At 35.4% G+C, this 25576-nt stretch overlaps 1 protein-coding gene and 1 pseudogene across 1 annotated transcript in view; both read right to left on the reverse strand.

Annotated features, from left to right (window-relative positions):
* stg1 (stargazin-like protein) overlaps window positions 1-25576 on the reverse strand; it is a 273000-nt gene that overhangs the window by 179735 nt on the left and 67689 nt on the right. Inside the window, exon 2 of the mRNA XM_066281608.1 lies at window positions 15036-15631. Within this exon, the coding sequence (XP_066137705.1) occupies window positions 15036-15306 (271 nt within the window). The 5' untranslated portion in view covers window positions 15307-15631. The remainder of the gene's footprint in view (window positions 1-15035; window positions 15632-25576) is intronic.
* On the reverse strand, window positions 4662-12641 carry LOC136338672 (histone-lysine N-methyltransferase SETMAR-like; annotated as a pseudogene).

A 25576-nucleotide genomic window follows, 5' to 3' on the forward strand; every position in this document is an offset into this window, starting at 1 on the left:
ACGAGAGGTATAAATTGAAAAGAAACTGAAAGAAACCGATTAGAAGAATACACAATTACTACGAAACTTTCATGACACATTAAGTTCGTCTTCGTATTGAATATTTCATGTAAGCAGGGATTGAATCCGATTTGAGTTTCAAAGTCGGGCCGCTTTTCGTAGTGTGTGTATCAATATTGAAACTGAATCCGACCTAACTGAACCTCATGAAAAGGGAAAATTCTGTTGGATTTAAACCTACTTCACTACTCCAGAAAAACGTGACATAAATTATATTTATGAAGTCACTCTCATTACCTAACTGTAAATTTGTCTGCAAATTCTGTTATTGCATTGATCAACAAGAATAGGGCACTAAAATGCAATTTGCATTAACAACTTATGGTTGGAACAGGTTTTCAAATTTCCCATACCGTTAATGGAAAAAGTTGCTTGTTTCACCGCTAGAGTTATTAATCGAACTTTAACCTACTTAGCGTCATTATTATATTTTGCGCAAACCGTCAAAAACTGTTTTCTGGTAGAACCGCCCTTCTCTATAGTTCTCAACGAGAGTGCAACATTTTCTCTGAGACATGACAAGTCCATTAAAGGGAAGAATCTATCGATGCCTTCGGGTGAACCACTTAACTATTCTACGTAATATTGCGGCATGGCATAAAGTTTCAGCCACTTTTATCGGTAGAGTTAAACAGAGGATATTCTTCAGAGACCTATAAGCAGTGAAGACGATTTATGGTACGCTAAGCTAGCAGATTTTTTTTATTTCCGCTTAGGAGTCATACAAGTTTTCTAATAGAAATCTGATTATGTAAATGAAGACTATAAAACTTCAGTCCATATTGAAAAGGGTTCGACAAGGCAATAAAAGAAAAAATGGCAAAAATCTCGAAGAATCGCATAAGGCGAGTAAGAGCAGGAGAATAAACTCAAGTTGGAAAACGACATGTCTTTTCAAGGAGCTCATTTCCGTTTCAAATTCACTCGGTTTTATTAAAAGTTCGAGGTTCAATCTGGAAATTGCTTTTAAGACAGCGGACCGAATGTAATTTTAATAAAGTTATGGCTAATATGATTGGAAATCTGATGGTTTTTGATTATATTATGATATTGGAAGTTATATTTTCTCCGGGTTAAGGGAGCATCGAGAAAATAAGAAATTCCGGTGGAAATAACCGAACGTTCACCTGGATCCGCGTCAATGTAATTTAAGCCAGACCAGACAAAATGGCCTTTTTTCCAGTTAGTGAGAATCCCGGAATGTCAAGACGATATATCCCACCGACGTACGCTTGTTTATAGTTCTTGTTTTTCTCCACTAATGAGAATTTATTTGCCAGGCGTAGTTAGAAAAGTTGTGATTAAATTTTCACAAAACAACAGATTTATTTACAAACATCACAGTAATAAAAACAAATCGTTTCCGGGATTTGCAGCTTATAATCCGTTGTTTTTTAGACACTTTAACATTTTCACACACACAATTTAAATAGCTTCTTTTGCTAGGAATATATAACAGTCCTAGCTGACTATTAAGCGAGTACGTGAAGCAAATAATTAAAAACCAAGTTGAGTTCAATGATCTAAAAGAAGTTCGATGACATAGTGAAAAGGTCACTCTCATGATGGTTTCCATTCTTTTTAGATATTAAGCAGGCATTTGATAAAGTGTGGCACAAGGGCCTGGTATACAAGATCAAGAAATCCATACCAAAATACTTTAACATACTTAACTCCTACTTGAATTATCGCAAATTTTATGTCCAAGTCGAAGACGCCTGGTTCAACTTATATGACCTACATGCAGGGGTTCCCCAAGGTTCAGTCTTGGGTTCATTCTTGTACACCCTATATGCAGCAGATACAATACACAGCCAACATGGTATGTTATCAACATTTGCAGACGATACTGCGTTTCTGATTAGCAGTCCTGACCCGCAAACTGCTTCTGACGTCACACAAGACTATCTTTCACAACTAGAATCCTGGCTAACTAAGTGGAAGATAAAGATTAATGAAAACAAATCCACCCACATCACCTTCAGCTTAAGAAGAAATACTTGGCCGCCAGTGAAGATAAACAATGTGGATATTCCCCAGGCAGAATCAGTAAAATACCTAGGAATGCGCCTTGATAGGAGACTAACCTGGAAGAAGCACATCAAGACCAAAAGAACTCAACTAAATCTCAAAACAAAAAAATTTACCTGGCTACTGAGATACCGCTCTCAAGTATCACTAGAGAACAAAGTGCTAATTTATAAAACCATCATCAAGCCCGTGTGGACCTATGGTATCCAGCTATGGGCAACCGCCAGCAACTCTAATATCGAAATTTTACAACGTTTTCTATCTAAGACGTTACGGATGCTTGTTAATGCACCATGGTATGTTAGCAACAATACAATTCACTCCGACCTCTCAATCAAAACAGTCCGAGAAGAAATAGAGAGCTACTCAGATAACTACATGCGAAGATTAGATCACCACCCAAATCACTTAGCCATAAATTTACTGGACACAGCGACATATACAACCAGGTTGAAGAGATTCAACCCTCTAGATTTGTCACATAGATTCAACCAAGTAAGGGACTGAAATGTTGGTCCTTTTACTATACCACTTAGTACTATAATTTGTAATTGCCAGCATAGATATTGAATGTCCGATTTATTTTTACCTTTATTGTGACAGATTGTATCTCTACAAGTAATTAAATTTTAAAAAAATGATGGTTTCCATGATAAGAATGAACGTAAATACATATATCATATATATGGGGTGGCCCAAAAACGAGGTGGCCTTCGTACAGATCATTAAGTACAGCAAATTGGATTCTTATTTCTCAAAGCTTTAAGCTGTACATGATGTTAAATTTCAATGTATACTATATTGTTTCTTCATAGCTCGTACAGGTTTTGAGATATTGTATTTCCAAATCCATAAAAAAATATAATAAATATAGGATTAATTCAATAAATAGATTTAGAGAAACTACCTTATTTTTACCGTAATGTACTATGTCTTTGGAAGCCCACATTGAAACACCCGAAACATAAACATATCTTTCATTCCTTCCTTCCTTCGTTCTTTCCTTGATACTTTTGCAAATAACTGGAAAATGTGTGGCAGACATGCAAAAAACGTGAGAAAAAAGGGGTTTCAAATGACTTTGACTGATAAACGACCAAGAAAGCAATTTGATATTGATAGAAGGGGTCCGGCTGGTATCAGATATAATAGTGCCCAGTAGATTCAAAACAACAATTAAGTAGTCTAAAAGTAGATTCCAATGATTCCTAGCTCAAAATCAAAGTTTTCAATTTGTGTTTGTCCCCCGCCGATCAGCACTTGGGAGCATTTTGGATCTTTAATTAGTCTCATTTATGGTTGTTTAAATTTCTGAACTTTTTACCAAATTTTATTCATCCGAAAACGTGAAAATTTTGAAACTATTTTCATTACTTCCTTGGGAAATTTCAGTATTAAATCCCTGTTAGTTTTCGGAATTGCAGTAATTCGTTTTGTGACAACACTCGTAGTTGTTTTTGGAAATCCTCAGATTCAAACTTGTTAAACTTTCATTTTGGAGTGTGGGTCGATGGCAAAGTACCTTCAATAATGTTTTATTTTTAAAAATGCTTACTACTTGGTTGAAGAAATAGTAAAGAAACTTTAAAGCAGAGGCCATTTTCTGAAGTATTATCCGATTTTTTGGGAAATCGGTAAAATCTAAATTAATTTTTATATTTCTTCATTTTACAAAATAATTGCTTTGTATAAAATTCTTGAAAAGTTCTTCCACTTAATCGTCTCTGTCTCTTCTACACGTTTCAAGTTTTCATTATATGCATCACAAATTTAAACCCTTTTTGCTAACTTTGTTAGGGACTATCAAATTTTTTGCCATTTGGGTTTTACAGTTTTCGCCAGTGTTTGAAGTTGTCTAATTCTTCTTTTTATTCAGATATTGTTGGCCTTCCAATTCGATTGAGAGAGACTACAAGTTTCTCGAAAAATATTTGTGACTACTTTCCTAGGTAATTATTCAATACTTTTCCTCGGTGCTCCTAAAAACCTACCAAATTTTTAGAATCAATAAACATGTTTACACCTACTATCTTTTCGGTCAGTACACCTACATTTCATATTACATAAAAATTAAAATCGTTTGCTTTGCACATTTTTGACTATTTTTAGAAAATTTTAGATTTTCATGTCTAGTTTCAATGGATGATCCCGAGTATGACTGGCTAAGTACTTTACTTTATGGTTTGATAAACATTTACAAGATTTTAATTGGCGACTTTTTTCTGAATTTTTCTTTTTTTTCTTCCCATTGAACCTTTTTACGGTGGGTTTCCACTAGACGAACTTGTTGAGTTAATGTTTTATTGTCAAATTGAAAAACATGAAAAATGCAAAGAAAAATCAAACATATATGAAAGTATCTTTTCCACCAGATTGTCGTCAGATTTGAATTTTTGAAAAGGGCATCTTGAATACTTCCAACAATATGCTCGTGGAAGGCTGGGCTACATTCACACGTGAATGTCAAACATCTTTGACTTTGAAACTGAATTATTAGGTCGTGTAGTATGAAATGAGTAGAATTGAATTGAAACTTTAGTGATTTTTTTTCATATGAAATGTTTTTATTGTCAATCGAAATATGCACCACCATTATTAATACACTTCTGCCATTTAACGGGAAGTTCATTGATTCCCCTGCTGATGCTGTAAAAGCCTGCAGGCCGGGAGTCGATAAACTTGTGGAAGGCAGCTTTGACAGCCTCGTCAGAGTTGAATATTTTCCCTACCAAGAAGTTATCAAAATTTTGAAAGAATTGGTAATCATTGGGTGCTAAGTCGGGTGAATACGGTGGATGACGAAGCGTTTCCAATTCCAACTCCTGTAGCTTAGCCAAGGTGACTTGTGCGGTGTGTGGCCGAGCGTTGTCGTGCAACAATAGCGGTGAGCTTCGATTGACTAATCTTGGCTGCTTAACCGTCAGTTGCCTCATGATTTCGGTCAGTTGTCGGCAGTAGACATCAGCCGTAATCGATTCACCAGGTTTCATGAAGCTGTGATGGATGACACCTGCGTTGGACCACCAAACGGACACCATAAGCTTCTTTTGATGAAGATTTTTTTTCGCACAATGTTTTGGTGGTCCATCTTGATCCAACCACTGCGATGAACGTCTGGTATTGTCATATAGGATCCATTTCTCATCACAAGTAACAATCCGATTCAAAAATGGATCGTTATTATACCGGCACAACAAAGAAACACAAGCGTCGAGGCGTCGTTCTTTCTGTATGTCGCTCAACTCATGCGGTACTCACTTGTCCAGCTTTTTCACCTCACCAATTTCAGCCAAATGAGTCAATATTGTTTTTTTGGTTACACTGAATATTAACGAAAATTCGAACGCACTTTGACGTGGATTCGCTTCCACCACGGCTTTCAGATGATCGTTATCCACTTGAGTTTCAGGTCGTCCACGTGGTTCATTTGTTAGGTCAAAATTGCCAGAACGAAATTTCATGAACCAACGAGATACTGTTTGCTGTGAAGCGACTTCAGTACCAAACACATCATTAATATTGCAAGCCGTCTGAGCTGTTGTGGTTCCACGGTGGAACTCATATTTCATTAACACACGAATTTCACTATTTTGCACAGCTGCACAAAAATTTTTATAAAAATAAAAGTTTTCAATAATTTTTAACACTTTCTAAGTTAACTCGGATCGAAAGAGGAAGAATGTGCCTTTTCCACATATAAAAGTCTAGTCCAAATATAGATTTAGAGTGAAATTATTCGCAGTTGAATGTGGCATTTCGAGAATCTACTCATTTCATACTACACGACCAAATATTTAATTAAAAATTGTATCTTAAAGTGCATTATTGCTGTTTATGTAATTTAAACAAACGTGTCAGTGGACGGAAAAGAATCATAATATGTTATAATGTATTTTAGGCTTGCGGTTTCACAAAACACATTACAATGTCGTTTTGTTCAAGAACTTTCTTCCAGTCGAAAATGAGATTTAGAACAAAATAAATTGTACAAAATTTCCATCATAGTACCTACCTAGACAGGTTTATTTTGCAAAAATAACCGAGAGAGGTGTTTGTACTTAAACGATATGAAGATGCGACAGCATCGGAATAACTGTTTATTGCCCCCCATGTATCTTTATTACAGAAGATATATGTGTCACGTAAATATATGTTTACTGGTAAGGGAGCAGATGAAAAATGTGGTTTGGTAAATTATGGTGCTGTACCGCAAACAATTCCTTGTAAAATATAAACTCGCCGAGGGCTGCTTAGAGATGAAATCCTCTTAGAAATGCAAGGAAAATTGCCCGATCTAATTTTAAGTTTTCATTCGGAGGATAATTATATCGGCTTTCTATTTCCGCCCCCAAGATTTCCAGCAGTTTGCTTGGTTTGTCTGATATCCGCTTGAATCATTATTGAAAGGGAAAAAGTCAGGGACGTTAAATTACAATTTTCAAAAAAATAAATTTTAAATAAAGAGTACGAAGAAACGCAAAAGTTCCAAAAGATTTATTGGATTTAAGCTTCTATATGTATATCGTATATTCCAGCCTTAACAGCGGCAATACTACGAAATTTACCCCCCTGAATCTCGATGACTCAATTTTTTACAGGGTCGGCACCCTGTCAGTTTCATTGCCATCATTTGAAAGTAAAATCTTTTCGTCTCAAAAAATGTCAAATGGGTTAGCCAAATCGCTTCTCTGCGGCGTGATATTTTCTTATTTCACCCTCATTTTAGGTAATGGTATATACCTTTTCCTTCCACACACATTTCCGCCCTTTTCATTCTATATATGCGAGATGTCTGATGTCTGCAAATGACTTTTTTCGCAACTTTTTTTTTACGTTAGTTTTTCTTTTTAGAACTTTTAGTTGAGGGTGATGTCATACTCTTTGATGGTAAAATGTGTTGCAATTTAAATATATTATTAACTTAATTTGTAATCGTACATTCCTAAATTGGCCACTGTATGAGGTAGGTGTCAACCATTTTCTCTAAATTTAAATCGTTCTTTTATTAGTTGTGAGCGTAACTTCTTTAAATAATGTGATAAAATTTGCCCTTTTTTCTTGTAGAAAAGTGTATTTAATTTCAAGTAAAAGTAAAGCAAATTACTGCGTTGGCCTGTAATTGCCTAACGGGAGATATCATTAATAATAACTATTTACAGAAAACTCGCCTTAACGTGCTAATATGTACATACTTCATCGGCTGTTTTACATCTCAGCAATTTCTTTAATTTATTTCCGCCCATTATTCTTGTTTTAGTTCTCCTCGTTACTTTAAAATTACGTTGATGAGCCATTGCATTTACTGTAATAAAGATACATTGCTTCAAATTTACGAAAATCTTGACAGCTCTCTATATACATTCACCGATTGGCGCGGCACAATCATTTAAGGGGGAAAATACATATAAAAAATGCCAATTTTTTTCCTTAAAATGATACGAAAATGTCTCTAAAATAGTCTAAGAAAACATTGCAACTGATTCCCAGTTCCCTTCTGCATTATTTCTTGCTAAAAGTGCGATGACGTCAAGTCGGCCGGAATATGGAAGTAGTGGAGACGGTCGGACCGAACCACTCATTTCCTCTTCACCAAAGTGTAAAAATTAACATTTTGCCGACATATAAGAACTTGTCAAGGGAAGATCTGTTTGAAAGGTGTTTAAAAGGCCATTCACAGAACGCCAATAAAAATTTGACTGTGTAAATTTTGCATTACTCTCTCTAAAATGTTAAACATGTTTTTGTCGAAATCCAAAAATTCGCACGCGGTACACGATAACTCGCAAACAACTCGACCAATATCGCTCAAATTTTGAAAAATGTTCCTGAACTCTTTGGCCTTTGAATGAATTTCCCTTGTTTAACGCTATAAAAAAAATTGTCCACAACAATTTCTATAGAATACATGACCTTTTTCCTAAACGTAGTCTTTTTTTGTCTTTCGGAATTTTCATAAGTTTTTAGATTCATGCAAAACACGTTTCCATAAGTTAACGAGATTTTTTGGTACTTCTGGTACGAATAATTGTGCCGAGCTCCACAGTGTACCGCAGATTTTTAATATATGCAATTTAAGCAGCCATTATTTCACGATTAATAAGTATTTAAAAAAAGTACTTTGTAATTAGTATAGTCAACAATAACTACAGGGTTCGCCATTACTCCGGCATTGGTTCCTGGTGTTTTTGTATAAATATCAATATGAAATGTTTAGTACAGTTCGAATCGAACCACCAATTTTTGTAATGCACGGGTACTCGGAGGTCGGTGATCAGAATATCTTTGTTTATAAATACGAGAAGCCAAAAGGCAATTTTTTTCACATTCACCCAAAATAAACACCATGTCCACTAATTCGTTTTGTAGAAAATTCATTTTAATTGGAAGTTAATGATGCAGAAGATAGTGACAGGTAATATGACAATTAAATGAAATAAGTAATTTATGGTTTTGTTAAATAGAAGCAAAGTCTACTAGAATAAACCTGTTAGATTATGATAATGCCTGTTGCAATTTTATTGAAATTTTATAAATATCTCCATAACTGTAAATGTTAGATGAAAAGATGTTATGGCAAATTAACAGAGAATTAAAAACTACATTAGAAGGACTTGAAAAAAATCATGGGTACCATTAAAAAAAACGAGTTTCAGCAATTTGTAAAATTTGCAAATTAGCGCTCTTATACAAAAAAAGTATGGTGCATTAAAAAAATATTTTAAAGTTTTTAAGTACCTCTGACTTTCATTTACTACTTTACAGAAAAAAATTTCAAAATTTCAAAAAACACCAGTTTTGTGATAAATTTTTTCTGACGTTGCATTTTTAAAGATATTTCTCTAATATGGCAACGCCGCAACCAATTTAAAGAATGTTTAACGTATTTTTTTTCTAAATTAAGGTTTCATCAAATGGCATAAAAAAAATTATAGGTTGCTATTTAAAAAATTATAACTTTATGCTGCCCAGCGAAAATGGAACACTCTGTATAAACAAAAATATTATTAAATCATGCAGCTTTCCAATATAAATGAGCACTGTACTAAACATTTCATATTAATATTTATTCAAAGACACCAGGAACCAAGGCCGGAGTAATGGCGAACCCTGTATATAAACTATATAAAATTGCCAATCAAATGACATAGTTTCATAGAAAAAATTTTTAAAAAGTAAATGTTTAATATGTATTTTCCCCTTTAAAAAGACCACTAATCTATGAATTTTATTTGTCCTACTTTGTTTTTTTTTTCAGTTGTTTTTACTTGCCAATTATTTTTTGAATGTTCCTGCAATTACTAAATTAAAATATATATTATTCACATCATGCTGAATCCTTGTACCACTTATCACATTTTCAGTCATTGATATATGACAATGTTTTCGGACCTAAGAACTTTTACAAATAGTTTCCCATTCTGCTTTTTAGTCCAATTAATCAAGATTAAAAGTGCGTCCAGTGGGATTAGACTTTCTCTTTAGAATAATTTTATAAATTATAGAGAACCCTTGCCGCACCTCGTACGAACTAAATTATCCCGACAATATAGATATTTTCACGGCAGTACCCGAATATCTTTTGGACAACACGATTATTCAAAAAAATCTAATAAATTTATAAAAAGCTTCGGCCGTATTTTAAGATTTTGATATATGTGCACATTAAAAAATAATCAAATTTGTATGCAACTGAAGGCTCGGTTTTAAGTCTAAAATTAAGTTTTCTTGAACTAAATTAATCATACAGTAACGAGAGAGTTGTGTAGATATTTATTCTCAACATCCCACTATAGATCCATCAACGTCTGCGGTTGCATAACCCAAAAGAAAACAATTCAAATTCGCAATTTCGTGCGACTGTCTTTGACATGTCTTTTCGCCGCTTTAAAGTTGAATCTCGCCGAAATTCAAACATTCCCTAGAAGCAGAGCGCTTTGCTGTAATGTCCCAACCCCAACGATCATCCCTTCTTTTTTCCCGTCATATAAGCTTCCTTTAAAATGAGAATTTTCATATTTAATCCGGCTAATACCATAGTGCCCAATTTCGTACACGTTTTAAGCTTGTTATCGCATTCTCACCACAAGAGTTGTGCGTCACTTCCGCCTTGATTTCAAAGCAATTTATCAATACGGAAATTAGTTGTGACATCGTAGATCCACTCCGAATTAAACTCCTTTCTTTGTAATGTTGCGTCTCATGATCATAAATTATGATGCGGCTGAATTGACATCAAGCTCGGTACTTTTTTCCAGATCGTTAAGTAGGCAAGCGATCGATCCTTGTAACGCAAGTCGTAACAATACTCAACGCGTCAAGTTTGAACAAGTTGAAGGGGACCAATTAATGTGAACAATGCATCGATCGGAAATTGGCCGACGACAACAAGAATTCGCAATGTAAGCCGAGACTAACGGGTCTGATAAATTAGTTCGGCGTTCGGTGGACCCCTGTTTATTTCGTAATCACCCTTAAACTATTTCTCATAGACAAGAGATTATGTATTTTCACCAGTTTGTTTGATAACTGGATATACACTCGATCATATGAAGTGTCTTGCCTCATCCAAAATTCCTTTGTTTATCTTAAGTTTGGATGGGTGGATCTCGTAGTTCATTTCTCGGGGTTTATTGGGATCAATACGGACTACGCAATGTGTCTCCGTTTGCAGTTTTCCCCTTGAAATTCTCAAAGCCAATGTGAAATCCCCCCACTTTCCTGAAGCCAGAAACAAATGTTTCTGGGAATATATTAGATATCGTTTAGCCAAAATAGCAATTTTTCAATAGAGCGTGTCCCCGCCGTTCCACTCTCGGAAATCATGAAGGATACATGCGATCTTGGTTAAATTGGGCAGAGCTGCATAAGTATTTGGGTAGTTATTAAATTTCAGTTTTAAAAATTCCGAAATTATGAATTCTTTCGGAAATATCTGAAAAAAAAAACTGGATATTGGGATTTTCGTAGTTCTTCTTTCCCGCTTTATTGCTGAAGGAGATTACTTTTTAGAGCACTTCTTGACGAGCCATGACATACTGATATCCTTTCTCAAATCAGACGACTCATCGCTTCAGAGACCTCGACCCTTTATTTTTGTCTAATACGGACCTTAATTTAGGATTGCATAAATCGATTGGTTTGGGCCTGGTTTTGACATTCTAAAATATGTTATACGTGCAAAACTGGACGCTGGCTCAGGAAATGGTAACAAATGAAACCATCAAATGTGCAAAGGGTGAATTCAGTCTATAAATGGCGGCTGCCCTGTTAGCGTAATAGCAGCAATGTTGCAGAGCAGCATGACGTTGAAGCATGGCCCTTAAGCATGGTGGCCAATGTAAACGGTATTCATCCCGAAAACATGAAAAAGCGAGTAGAAAGGGCCCCAGAAGGAACTTATCGGTTTTTCCTGTGCACTTTCAAAGCAGACCGATTCGTGGAGACAGGTAGTAGGGAACTAAAATTTTTGCTAAAATCACCCAATATCATCATAACATTCGTATAACTACGAATGGCGGTTTTACGTGTCTCCAATTTATTAGATTTTACCATTTTTGTCCTCTACTGAGTACCACCTTTGGAATCCGCAATTATCCGAACTGGATTCACACTTTTTTTTTAATTTGCGAAAGATCCTGCGATTCAAACATTTTAAAACTGCGTCAATATACATTTCAACGGATCAGGGAAAAAGATTTCCAACTTCCTTTGAAACGCAGGAATTGCTTCGGGTCTTTCAGCCAACTTTAGTCGCGTGCGCGAAATTGCCTTTTTCCACGCTTCATGGAAAGATAAATAACTGATTACTATAACAGTTTAATAAATACCAAGCAATGTTTTTCGTTCGTGTTCTGAAGGATTATGTATAGTTACCTGTGTATTATGTTTGAACGCTTCCGTAGTGTAGAAAGATGGCCCAGAACATGTTGTTCCAGACCATTTAGACAAGTCGGTCAAATCGTTTCGAATATTGAACTCAAGAAGACACTCTCAGAAGTGCCAAATCTATATCAAATGAACAAAATTTTTAAAAATAAAACATTATTTCTCAAAGTAGTCACCTTTGAGACTGACACACTTTTTCTAGCAATATTCTATGGCTTCTATACCCTGTTTATAGTAAAAAACTTCGAATGTTTAAAAGTAGGCATTAGCCTCGGATTTCGCCTCCTCATTATTGGCAAATCCCTTTTGAAGATTGAAAATTGAAGATAATCTGAGGGGGCTAAATCTGGCGAAACAGCTGGTGAAAAAAAAGTTCGAAATTAACTTGATTGAATTTAACCATCGCGATGACGGAAGTGTGAACTGGTGCGTTGTCTTGATGAAACAAGAGTTTCTTTTTCGTCAAATACGGTCACTTTTTCCTCATTTCTTCGCTCAAACGTTACAATCAATTTGCATAATTTTCTCCGTTTGTTGTTTTTCTTTTAGGGAGGTAGTTAACAAAAACCATCGCAAGTGAGTCTCAAAAACCTTATACCATGACCTTTCCTGCAAATGGAATAGTTTTCACCTTCTTTAGAACCGATTCTCTGTTTTGAGTCCATTGTTTAGGCTGCTATTTCGTCTCAATTGTGAAATGATGGACCCATGTTTCCTCCATGGTTATGAATCGACGCAAAAACTCGGCTTTATTGTTGCGAAACTTTGTCAAACACTCCCTTAAAACATCTTCGCGGCGCTCTGTTTGTTTATTTTGCACTCAGCTTTCTCATATCCAATTGTTCGATCAAAAAGCGATGTAGGATACTTTTTTAAATGCCTATCATGTCAGTACAAATTTGTGAATTTTCATCGCAATATCTGGAGTAGCCAGATCTGGAGTGTCATTGGGTCGACCGCTGCGGAGTTCATCTTGGCAGCTCGTGCGTGTGCGTTCGAACTCTGCCATACAATATTTTACAGTTGTTAACGAAGGACCAGATTCCTCCTGAGTAGAATTTAACTCCGCCTTGATGTTGGATGGACCAAGACCTTTCCAATAGAAATATTGGATCACGTTTCCATGACAAATTTTTTCCATATCCACAAAATCTCTAAAAGCATTCACTAAAAACGGCTCCAAAATAAACACAAATCAACGTAGCACCTCCAAGCTTTAGTCATAAGCTTTTTAAGATTTGGTCGTTCTAATATAGACAAATTTTCAACAAAGAGTGGCCGTCTATATGTCAGGTCGGGTACTTCTGGAATGATTCTCGTATTTCAATTGGAAGCGAGCCATGCAAGTTCAATCTTTCGGAGCTTCTTAAAATTTTCCCATTCGCCAATTTCATCGCCTAGCAATAACACTCTTCCGTGGGCCTCCAAGATATCTACATCTTCAAAAAATCATCGTGATTAATCAACATTTGCATCACAGCATAAGCGAACGAAATTTACATGCTTGAAATTTCCTAGGCTGCTACCCCTAGCCTCGCATCTGATCGGCTCACACGGATATCCTGACTCAACCATTTTTCTTTCAAATGAGCCCCGCGGCATCTTACACCCAAGACAGATCGGAAATTATATCCCGTCAAGCAAAAAACACGTCAATTCACAACCATTTTTTACGTTTAAGGTCGTTACACTATTCTAATAAAAAAATAAACCTATAAAGGCTCACGCAAACAGTCTGAAAAAGGCCCTTGTAGCCATTATCTAATCACCAATTACCACAACATAAATTGTTTTTCCAAAGTTTACCTAAATCTTCTCAATGTGAATCAAGCCATGTACTTATTCTGAGTGATGAATTTCCGGAATTGAAAAATATTGTGGTGATTCCCAGATTGTGATAGACATTTATAATCCTTAATTATCAGTACTTATACTATGGATATTGTTGTCATTTAAGAGATTATTTTATAATGTTGCGTTTCCTCAACTCTCAAGTTATGGTTAAGCATTTTATTCATTACGTCGAACTTTAACAATCTACCCCAACGTCTAATTGAAGGGGGGAGGCGTGATGTACCTCTTTCCTACGCCTACATGCAGCGCCCTTTCTTAGATTTGTTTAGGCGATGATGAATGGATTTGGCGTCGTTTTCAAGCCTATTCAAGAACATTTATATTTCAACACTGCGTTATTTTCATTGAAACAGTATAATTTCTGAATCCCAAAAAGTCCCTTTTGCTGATCGAAAGATTCGATTCTAGCCAATAGTGGCTCTTTGGGTGGTGATAGGCCCATGGATGTTTTTCAAAGCTTTTAGTATCTATGTTAAGTTCTTTGTAACGTAGAAATAGTCCTCTTACGTTCCGCTTTCTTCTCTGATGCACTTACTTTCACATTTTTACAAAACTCTCAACCGCCGCAATTTTGTTCTAAAAAAATATATATTTGTCGGAGATTTATTAGTCCTTAAGTTTAGAAATGTAAAATTTTAGTTAGCAATAAGGTTGAAGACGCAGGCTGACAGGTTTATCGTGGAGATAAAGTACTGTCGAACGAGGTCGCTACCACCATGGGCGAAATCGAGGGGCCATGTGTGCGAGCCTTCGTGGGAAACAGGGACTAGCAGGTACTTTATCCCTCGAATTTGAAGGACTCGCGAGATCTGGAAAACCAGATACCGAAAGGGACAGGCAGATTAGATTGTCAAGTGACGAGAAGCGCTCGTGTGGTAGCGAATTCGTTGGCTTTGCCCTTTTTCTATTCTTGCTATTGAAAGAAAACTAAATACATTGCATCATCATGGAAAACCTTCCTGTTGATGATCCGACATATTCATCCTTAGTCCAATTATGATTCGCGATTCGTCTCATGTTTGTAATTAGTGATTGAGATGCAGCATAAATCATTGTTCGAGTGTCCCGATTTTTACTTGAGTTGGAACAGAATTCACCAAACCAAAGTGATGTCATAAGTAAGTTACATAACAAATTCAAACAACAGAGGTTTGATGTGGCTTGGTCGATAGCAAGTACATAATCAGTGGAAAAAAATGACTTACGATTAGTGAAGCAATAGGTCCACAACCCCGAAACGGTCTTCTTCAACAAGAACTCCATATCTCCAGTCCCGTTGTACATGGGATTGGGCATCCGTTCCATGGTCTGGAGCCACCCGCTGGTACTAACCGACACCACTACACTAGCGACACTGAACGTGGAGATAACCGGCACTAACATCCAGAAAACGTCCAGTTTGGTCTTTAGTGGTTTTATAATCAATTCCTCTTCATCCGACTCTGTGGAACTGTGATGATTTAGACGCGCCATCATGTCCGGCAAAAAATGATTTATCGTCCGCAGTTGAATGTCCAAAATCTTTGCATGCGGACAAAAAAATCTGGCATTTTAGTTTATATTTATTCGCACTTGTTTACATATTTCCTTCTATTAAATTTAATTCGCCTTTTTGGTTTGAGATGAATAATTTGTTTCGCTCTGAGCGTTTGCGTTTTAATTTTCTGAAGTGGTCACAGGATGATTTTCAGGCCATATCAAACAAAGTGGATGGAAATTGGGACAAGTGGAGATTTCTTTTTGCACCAGCCTTTGTTGACCACCAATATGGCAATCCAGCTTCGTGACTGCATGTTGGAATCTAAAACAAAAGAAATATATCATTATTTTCCAGTATCTTCATGGAAATTAAGGAAGGAGGCACGCGATGTCTCTAAGAAGGTATAATAAATACCGGGCGTACGTTTCATGCAAAATATTTAAATAAAATATAGCGTGGAAAGTTGATAAAAATTCGAGAACATATTTGAAATGCTAAATGTAGAATACATTTTCCACGATGGGCTCGTGTTTACCCGGAACGGGATCTCGATATATGGGAACTATGTAAATATCGTAACATAATATTTGGATGTCTTGAGTGCAATATAGAAAACCAGTCAATAAATTGAAAACTGAACTTGAAATGTTTTTGAGAGATATTTGCGGGCATATTTTATCACATACACACACACACACACACACACACACACATACAGAACATAGTAGCATGGAATACTTTTTAAATTAAATGGGTACGTAATGACCGCCAACTGAATCCCAAAATATTCGAATTTATTGATGACGTTTAAAATTAGGTAACAACAAATTTTAATTAATTTCAATATTTATTTACGCGAACAAAACTCTAGAATTAATGTGACACTATTTGAAATCGGGAATAAAATAATCAAAGGGAAAACTGCATTTATTAAAAATGTATTTTATTTCACCGATGGCGTATGTTGCGTGCTTTACAGGAGTTATTAAATTTATTTCGGGACCATTATATTTTGTCATCCAAGCAATGAAAGGGAAAATCAGAAAATCCAGAAAACAAGGGAACGATCCTTTGAATGGAAGGCGTCAATTATCTATCTAAAACGAAACAGGATAATAATATTAAAAAGGTCAGTAAAATTTGGTAGGAATATCATGCAATAGGAATATAGAAGCAATTCAAGATCTGGAAGAACAGAAGTTGAAACTAATCATAACATATCAACTTTCTTCCCTCCTTGGATACTGAAGTTCCTTATGAGACGGTTGTAACATGTGCTGTTAAACAATACAATAAACTATAGCAAGCCATCTACCTTTCGACCCAAATGCCGAATTTTTCAGAAAGCTTTTCATCTAAGTTATTAGCTCAACCAGCCGAAATATTCAAAATGTGCAACTAAGGAAAATTTACCAGCTAACAATAGAGTGACCTTAGAACAATTCAATTGATATTTAACGAGATGAAATAAGTATGTGAACTTTGCGATACATGAGTTGCATTCGGAAATCGGGATAGAAGAGGAGTATTCACAATGCAACCGTGGGAACGTGGATTTATTCGTACTAAAACGATTTCCGAATGCTGTTAATATGAACTTTTTTACTTGAAGTGATCCAAGAAATCACATCCTGAAACATTAGCACACTATTAAGGGATCCTCTGATAATTTGCATCAATGAATCCTATTCTAAGACTCGCAAAGCCTGGATGAGAATTAAGTAAATCCTAGAGCATGCCAGCCAAGAGATTGCTCAACTGGCTTCATTTTTACCGCGAATGGCTTAATCAAGAAAGAAGGCGATAATGAGAAATACTGGTATTACTGCGAATTTGCTGAACCTTTATTAAACTCGGAACAGTCAACTTGAAATAATCTCAAAAGCGATTGATTCAAGAAACGAAGATCCGCCATATGAATACGAAAGCAGCAAAAAACTGAGCAATTGATGAACAACAGTTTAAGAACTATTTACAAAGCTTTGCAAAGAACATATTTTCCACAGAAATAGGAAAGTCACCAATGCCCTGATTCGATATTATCGTTTTTTTCGAAAATATTTCGTTGGTAAATTTTCTAGCACTTTGATGTAATGACAATTAAATGGGACGTAGTTACAGATTCTGTGCGGGAAACGACACAATCGGACGAAATTGTATCATGAAGAATTGGGATAGCTGTGCCAGAAAGTGCCATACACAAGCGGCATGAACACTGAAAAATACTGAAAAAACTATAATAAAGAAAGTATCTATTCTTATGTTGTCAATCGGCTGGCAAGCCTACAGTAGGTTAGACCCAGAAATTTACCATAATTTATCTGAAAAAAAAAACGCTCTTCGACGAATAATGATGTAGTCACGTCGATTTGGAGCTCATATGCCTATCCGTAGAGGTTCTAATATTCAAAATAAAGCATTCAAAGCAATCCGTATATCCATCAATAGGTACACATTGATGACAGACCAGATTTTGTGCGTAGCATATACATAGAGAACCAAAAGTCCCGCATAGATTCATAAACATTAAAATAATTATTTTTCACAAAAATGCTGGAACACGTCAAATATTGTTTTTAATTGTGCATTTTTAGATGTAACAGACATGTGTACAAGGTACACATGACGTAGGTGAATGTACTTTTACATTATTTTCTTAAGGAACCCCAAATACACTGACTTTCAAAAAAACCGCAACACCAAGAAGAACGCATTGTATGTATTTGAAATTTTGGTATGATTTTAGACTGGTAAAGAGAAAAAAATGATAAAAATTTCAAGTTCGTATTTTAATGCGATATGAAGTTTTTCTTTACTTTTTTATCTGTGACAATCGTTCTTTTTGCAATTTTTTTTACAGGCGGATAGCGATAAAGATATTATTGTTAGTACCTTATTAAATGTGTATCAGTAGTGCAAAATGCCTCGTGTACGCCAAAATGCAGTTTATCGGCTGTTAACTCCCTTTAAAAGGGAAAGAATTGTTGGTATCCATGAGGCAGGTTTACCTTTCCGCGAAATTGCACGTAGATTGGATCGAAATGCATCAACAGTGCTAAGAGCTTGGAGAGATTGGTCTAACGAAGGGTCAGTAAATCGTCATCGTGGTAGTGGCCGTCCAAGAATGACGAACCAACGCGAAGACCGGCGACTTCGTCATTCAGCGACAGGCGCCCCGTTTGAAACAATTCCGTCTCTTGGTGCTAACTAGGTAGCCACCCTAAATCGAAGGGTCTCCCTTAGTACGATGTATCGCAGAATTCGAAGTTTTGGACTAAATTCATGTCGTCCTATGGGTCGACTTCTATTATCAAGAAACCACAGGGTGGCCCGACTGGAGTGGTGTCGTCTGAGAATGCAATGGGTGGATGAGTGGAGAAGAATCGCGTTCAGTGATGAGAGCCGATTTTGTTTATGGCGATCTGATGAACGGTTACGTGTTAGAAGGCGCAGAGGAGAGCGATTAAATTTGGACTTTTTGGAAAGGCGTCATTCTAGTTTAACACCAGGTGTCATGGTTTGGGGTGCCATCCAGTATGGTAGTCGGTCTCCTCTTGTTTTCATTTATGATAGATCAAATGCTCAGAGGTACATTAATAGTGTCTTAGAACCGGTTCTTGTACCATACATGCACGACCATCCTGAAAGCACATTTCAACAGGATAATGCGCGACCACATGTAGCCAACGACACTTTGAGGTATTTGGAAGCTGAAATTTTGGATACTTTGCCTTGGCCAGCTCAGTCTCCAGATTTGTCCCCAATAGAGCATGTATGGGATATAATGGGTCGGAGAATTCGACGTTTAGCTCGCCTTCCAGAGACCATAGATGAACTCCACGAGCAGGTGCAGATTTCCTGGGATACAATACCACAGGAAGATATTGACAATTTAATTTTAAGCATGCCACGTCGCTTACAAGAATGTATTAATTTAAGAGGAGATACCACCCATTATTAAATTGTTATTAAATTTTTTCACTTATTCACAATAATTTCCTTTTGATATTTTGATCGTTTTTATCTATTACCCGACCCAACGTAATGCCAGAATTTCAAACGTGTACGATGTGTTCTTGGTGTTGCGGTTTTTTTGAAAGTCAGTGTATATTATGACATTTTTTATTTCTTTCAAAAATTCTGAACATATTTCGTGTATTATAAATTCGACAATTATTGAAATATTTGAAATTGAAATGGCCTGCTATGTCGCCTGACCTCATCGCTATGGACTTTTTTTTATGGGGTTTTCTGAAATATAGCGTGTATTTAAATAAACTCAAAAATATTGAAGAACTATAATACAAAATTACTCAAAAAGCTCAGTGAATGCCTCCTGAAATGATAAGAACAATCGACGAATTTGAATTTCGGCTTGTCCATTGTCAGAAAGTAACGAGGCACAGTTCGAACATCAACAAAATTAGATTACAGTAGTTTATATTGTTATTTTTTAAGCATTAATGGTTCTATTATTATTGCTACTTTTTGTAATTTTTTTCGAAACCTGTTGAATTTAGATATAGATTTGTTGCATCAAATATGTTCACATTATTTCAAATAACTCAAAAAATACATTTATCTACTACATGGGTAACTTTATACACATATGTGTTACGTCACAAAATGCACAAGTAAAAACAATACTTAATGTATTCCAGCATTTTCGTAAAAAAAAAACATTTGCTTCGATTTTTAACGAATTTATGAGGGACTTTTGGTGCTCTACGTACCACTCTATTTTTAATTTCAGCATTTTCAAAGCTTCCAACTTATTACGTATTCCGCGTTTGCCAAAGGTTTTGCCTAGTCCTAGTATTCAAAGTAGGTCACGTTTAATTGCCGCATTTGCTCTTTGATAAATTACTAGAAGAGACTCATTTCCGATAACTCGTCATGGTGACTTGTTATGGATGAACTGCCTTAGCTTTTGTATATTGTAAAAGTATATTAATCTTCGGTCTTTTGGTGCAGTGAAAACGCGAATACAAAAGAGTTTTATCTTATATTATTATCTATATCAAAGCTGAACGGAAGAACTGAACGGAAGTACTTAGCATCCACTGCAAAGCATTTTTCAATTTCTTTGGTCCATTAGCGTAATGGAGCAGCATAAATGTGTCACATACTTGGAGGGCTAATTACGAGAGCGTAATTCAGTAAAATCTAATTATACGTTATTTATTTACTGTTGTCGACGTAACTGGATTACACGCCCAAAACCCCATGAAATAACCGTCCGCTACATATTTATTCAGTGTCCATCTTCTTAAGGCCGCACCCAAATCAACTTTGGGAAAATTCGTCAGACTCGAACCCTCTGGGACCCGATTTATATCTGAGCGGTTTGTTAGCTCAATGTAAGACTTCGTTTAGCTCGATTACATTAGATGTTATGCTAAGGGAACCTGGGAAAAGTTGTCTTTATTTAATCCGAGGGTTTTGTCTTTTAGTTCGCTTTGGGTTTCTTTTCGTCAATTTACATTCTTTGGACGCGAACTCTCGTGAAGGGAGGGCATCGTAGAAGCAGAATTTATATTATACAGAATATAACGAAGACCTGAACTGGGGGATAATTGGGGACAGGTTTTTAGAGTAAGTAATCGATATGCCTTTAAAGCATCACTGTGTACAAGAGACCGAAATAGCCAATATGTGGCCCAGTTTCCCTATTATGGAGTCCATTGTTTAACTGTGCGGCATCGAGCTAACAAAGACAAACACGATGCATTGATATCAAAACAAACGCTCGAAAGGCCTTTTCAATGTGTCCTGATTTATTGTTTTAAATCTTCCCTTCGGAGAAGTATTTTCATTGATTGTTAATGGAAAATATCTATCTAATTATTAGATAATATAATTGCAAGAAAGTATTGAAAGCTATCGCCGATACAAATAAGAGTGTTCCGATATTTAAGTAGCTGACTCTCCGGATTGTGCTAAAACGAAAATGTTATATAAACGTATGTCCTAAAATGAGTAGTTTCCAAGATACAGGGTGTTACAAATTCGAAAGAAATATTTTTAAAATTGCGCAAGATATTTTATTGAAAATTTTTTTGCCTTCAAACAGTACATTTCTCTTCTATTTAACGAAAAATACTGTAGCAATAGACGTGCATAGGGGTTACCATGTCTTATAAGGGAATGGCTGGTACGCCACTGATATTTTCCAAATTAAATACATTTTCTTAAATAATCGGTTCAAAATATACTAAAAGCCTCGGTGACCTATTTTAGTTTCTGCAATAGGTTTCCTTTGATTTTCACAATTGTGACTGCTTCTAAAATAAATGTGCTACGAACTGCAATTCAAACGCCCCTGAATTTCATTTGAAGTATTCAGGTTCATTCCTCTATTACACCGAACACCGTTCTTCAAGAATTTCGACCTTTTCTTGAAAATTCCTCACTCCTTTCTACTTTTAAACCTTCCTGCTCTTTGCTACATTTCAAAGTTTGAGCGCAGATATCTCGGAAATCCATGGAGTAATTAAATTAGGAGAAGCCTCAAATTAATCGTCTCGATATCGATTCATCTTTAGTCTTGCAATTATGTAATGAGACTTCCAATATCTATTTTATTTTCTGAAATACGGTGTTATTTTGATACGTTTATTAGCAAATTTTCGAAGTGCCTGAAAAATAAAAATGCGGAACGCCATTGCAATGACACAGGTCCGATATACATATAATCGATATGAACCGATTACGTGGAAACGTAGCACTACTGCATTGTTTAATTTAACATTCAGAATAATTTTAAAATGCTCGTAAGGAGTTTTCAGGAAGCAACTAACAGGTGTCAAAGTATCCATGCTAAATTGAATTTTTTATTGTATATCGTAAATCATTTTCGTATTTGTGAAAAGTCTCCTACTAAATAAACCAAGATAACCTCAAATATATATATCAAAATTTCTTATCGAATCAAAAATCCAGATTAAATTACTTTCCAACTAAGAACTATAGTAATCTAACAAGCTGGTATTAACCTAAAATTTATAAGCGAACCTTGTCAAGAATTTTGCGTTTTCATGATGGAAGTTTTGACTGAGGAAACTTACGAAACTGCAAATATTAAAGTATTCACAGTGCGAATGACTCTCAGCTGTCGGTAGCCGTACGTGAAAACAAACTTTTCGACCTTTGAGATGGCTTCTGAAAACAATTTAAAATAAAACCGAGGCATTTGCTTGCAGCAGGGCTTTAGTTTTCATTGAAGCATGCAATAAATAGGTAATTGAAAATATTTATACAAACACGTCTTTACTTGCCATGGCAGAAACACATTATATCTACTGTTCTTTCATTCATTTGAGATTACCAGTAAGCTAGGATCACCCCAGAGTATTCAAAAATGTGGCTTTAAACAGACATTTTACGTCGTCAATAGATGATAATTATCGGTGGCGCCATCTCCGTCTGTCGAAAGGAAGATACTGTTTCCATATAGCAAGGTGTCGGAACTAAGGCAGATTAGCAAAAAGCAAATTCATATTCGCAGTAGAAAATCGCAGCTGATTTTTTACTATTGGTACAAGTACACGGGAGAAAAATGTCGACCTTTCTATCTACTTCGTGAAGCCCACCTCTGTATTGCAATTTCACTTGGATAAAAACAAAAAAAAAGATTCCTAATGGAACACAACGATTTTTCTAATAAAGGACACCCTGATGCAAGAAACCTAGAAAATCTAAAGGAGCTTTTTGAACGGACACGAAGTGTTAATTATGAAAAGAAAACTCGAAAGAAAAGGCTCTTACTAGAAGAAAATGAACTGGACATCACTTTATCAGTAGTTGAAAACCCTAGCGTTAGCGTAACAGAAATTAGTCAGGAACTGCAAGTAAGAAAATCATCAATTGCAAAATGCTTCAAGGCTAACAAGTTCCATACACATCATTTACAATTACATCAAGAATTATCTGATGCTGATTTTTTTGCTATAATTAATTTTTGCCAGTGGATGCAGGAGAAAAACAACACAGACGACCTATTAAAATTAATCCTATTTACTGATGAGTGCACCTTTCATCGAAACAGATTTGTTAATAGGCACAACTTTCACTATTATTGAACACCCCCCTTGCCACATAAATCAACTGTTTTCAACAGAACTGGAGCTTAAATGCGTAGGCAGGAATAATTGACAATTATGTTATTGAACCATTTTTTTTTCTAGAACAAGTGAGTGGAGTTGTTTTTTAAATTTTTTGAATCAAGATCTTCAACAGTGATGGGAACACATTTTGGGAAACATTAAAGATTAAATGTGGTTTCAGTTAGATTGAGCTCCACGTCATTTTAATTTACGTCTACGAGAATACTCCTCATAGCATTTTACTGAAAAATGGATTGGTAGGAAAAGTTTATAAGAACAATACAGGCTTAGAAATTTGATAGTGACATTATTAAACTCTGTTAGGTCTAGTTTCATGGGCACTAAAGAATCCCGACTTAACCCCTTTGGACTATTTGTTTTGGGGCAATGTGAAATCAGATGTCCACAAAACATCAGCAACAACGCGTAAAGACATAAAACGTTGAATTTTAGAGTCATTTCAGAATAGTATAAAGGAAATGCCTTCTAATACCAGAAGATCGTTCTTAAGAGTTGCAGCGTATTTAAAAAATTACGGAATACGTTTTGACCACCTGTTACCCTAATAAAAATCTTTATAATTTATAATTTTAGTTTTATTTCTATTTTTTTAATTTCTTGCCAAAATTAACACTTCCTATCCGTTCAAGAAGCTCCTTTAGACCTTTTAGGCTTCTCACATCAAGATGTCCTCTATTAGGAAATCATTGTGCGCAAACCTGACATGCTAATAAACAGTTTTCATCATATGAACCAGTTACATAAATCAGACTAAAAATTCTTGTTGAGTAAACTTCGTTTTGGTGACCAGTTTTAAAATAAGCAGATTTTGAAACAGAAAACCGTAAAAGAGCTCTCAAAAATCTTTACTAACTTTAAGATAAATATGATATTACTTCATACCAAAACGAAGAAAATTGAATTTCATTTTATTTTATCTCATAAAAACTCACCATCCTATTTGAAAATACCAAAAAAAAATTAAATTGAAAAGTTATTATTAATTATTACTTATTTTGAACACCCTGTATGCTGATTTTGGCTAAACGAGCATTTGTGCCTGTTAAGAAAATCTTATATGAAAATCCATGGTTAAATTATCAAAATGTATCTTAAGTTAACTACGATATTAATAGTTTTACGATGCAATGCAAATATTTAAAAAAAATTTAAAACCATGATTGACCATGATTTTCAGGTCAATGCATCCAAGTGTAAAAACTCATTAGGAACTAACATATGCTTAAGAGAGGATTCTATCACGTGAAAAAATGCAGGTAGTGCAGTTGAAAAAAATAACAGTTTATGAAGTGCTGCTTTTTTAGGACATCCTGTAAGGTTGCCACTAATCTTAAAATTTATTTTCATCTGCCTCATACGTATACATCTCCATAATTGATTTTTTCATGAAATCATAAATAAACTCGTAAAAATCCGACAGGTTATTAAATGGACACCCTGTATATGCTAATTTGAGAGGAAAAGAGAGAGCATAAAAGCTGTATGGCCATATTTCGTCACAAAAGGTAACAAATTCTCAAATTCGAACTAGTCACTTCAGTTTCAGATAGAAAGGTCTTGATTTCTAGATGAAAACGGAAGTTTTAAAGTAAGCTACTTCAAGCTGGCTTTTCAAAGTTCCAGATTTGTAAAAAAATTGTCTAAATAAATGCTCGTGAAAATTTCCTAAGAATAAGGGGATAACCTTTGTCATTTTTCCGAATAATGTATAAAAATTACATTAAAAAACGAGTTTAAACGTTTCTTTTAGTTGTTGAGATAATGGGTCCAAGTTAAAAATATCGCGGGCTTCTAGTATTCTATTAAGATCGTGAATATATTATCAGAAAGAAAATGAGGTGTCCGTGCGATTTATTCAAACTCAACCTTAAGAGTCACAAGTAATAAATGTTCGATCGTTTCTTTTCACCATCTACGACAATTTACCCTACGCGACCATCCTATTTGATTTGTTACCAAGAGATAAATTCCTAAAAGACCATCCACAAGGCCAATAGATCATTGTATTCTCCATATTTTGAGATCAATGTGCCATATTTGTCTTTGTTTGGCTGGGACAGCAACAATAGACAAACTATTGTAATATCAAACCCGCAACGGACGATGTGCACTTCTGCATGTCTAGTCGTCATTCGATAAT

The sequence above is a fragment of the Euwallacea fornicatus genome, chromosome 4 (genome assembly GCF_040115645.1).
Source record: "Euwallacea fornicatus isolate EFF26 chromosome 4, ASM4011564v1, whole genome shotgun sequence".
In the NCBI taxonomy this organism is placed as follows: Eukaryota; Metazoa; Arthropoda; class Insecta; order Coleoptera; family Curculionidae; genus Euwallacea; species Euwallacea fornicatus.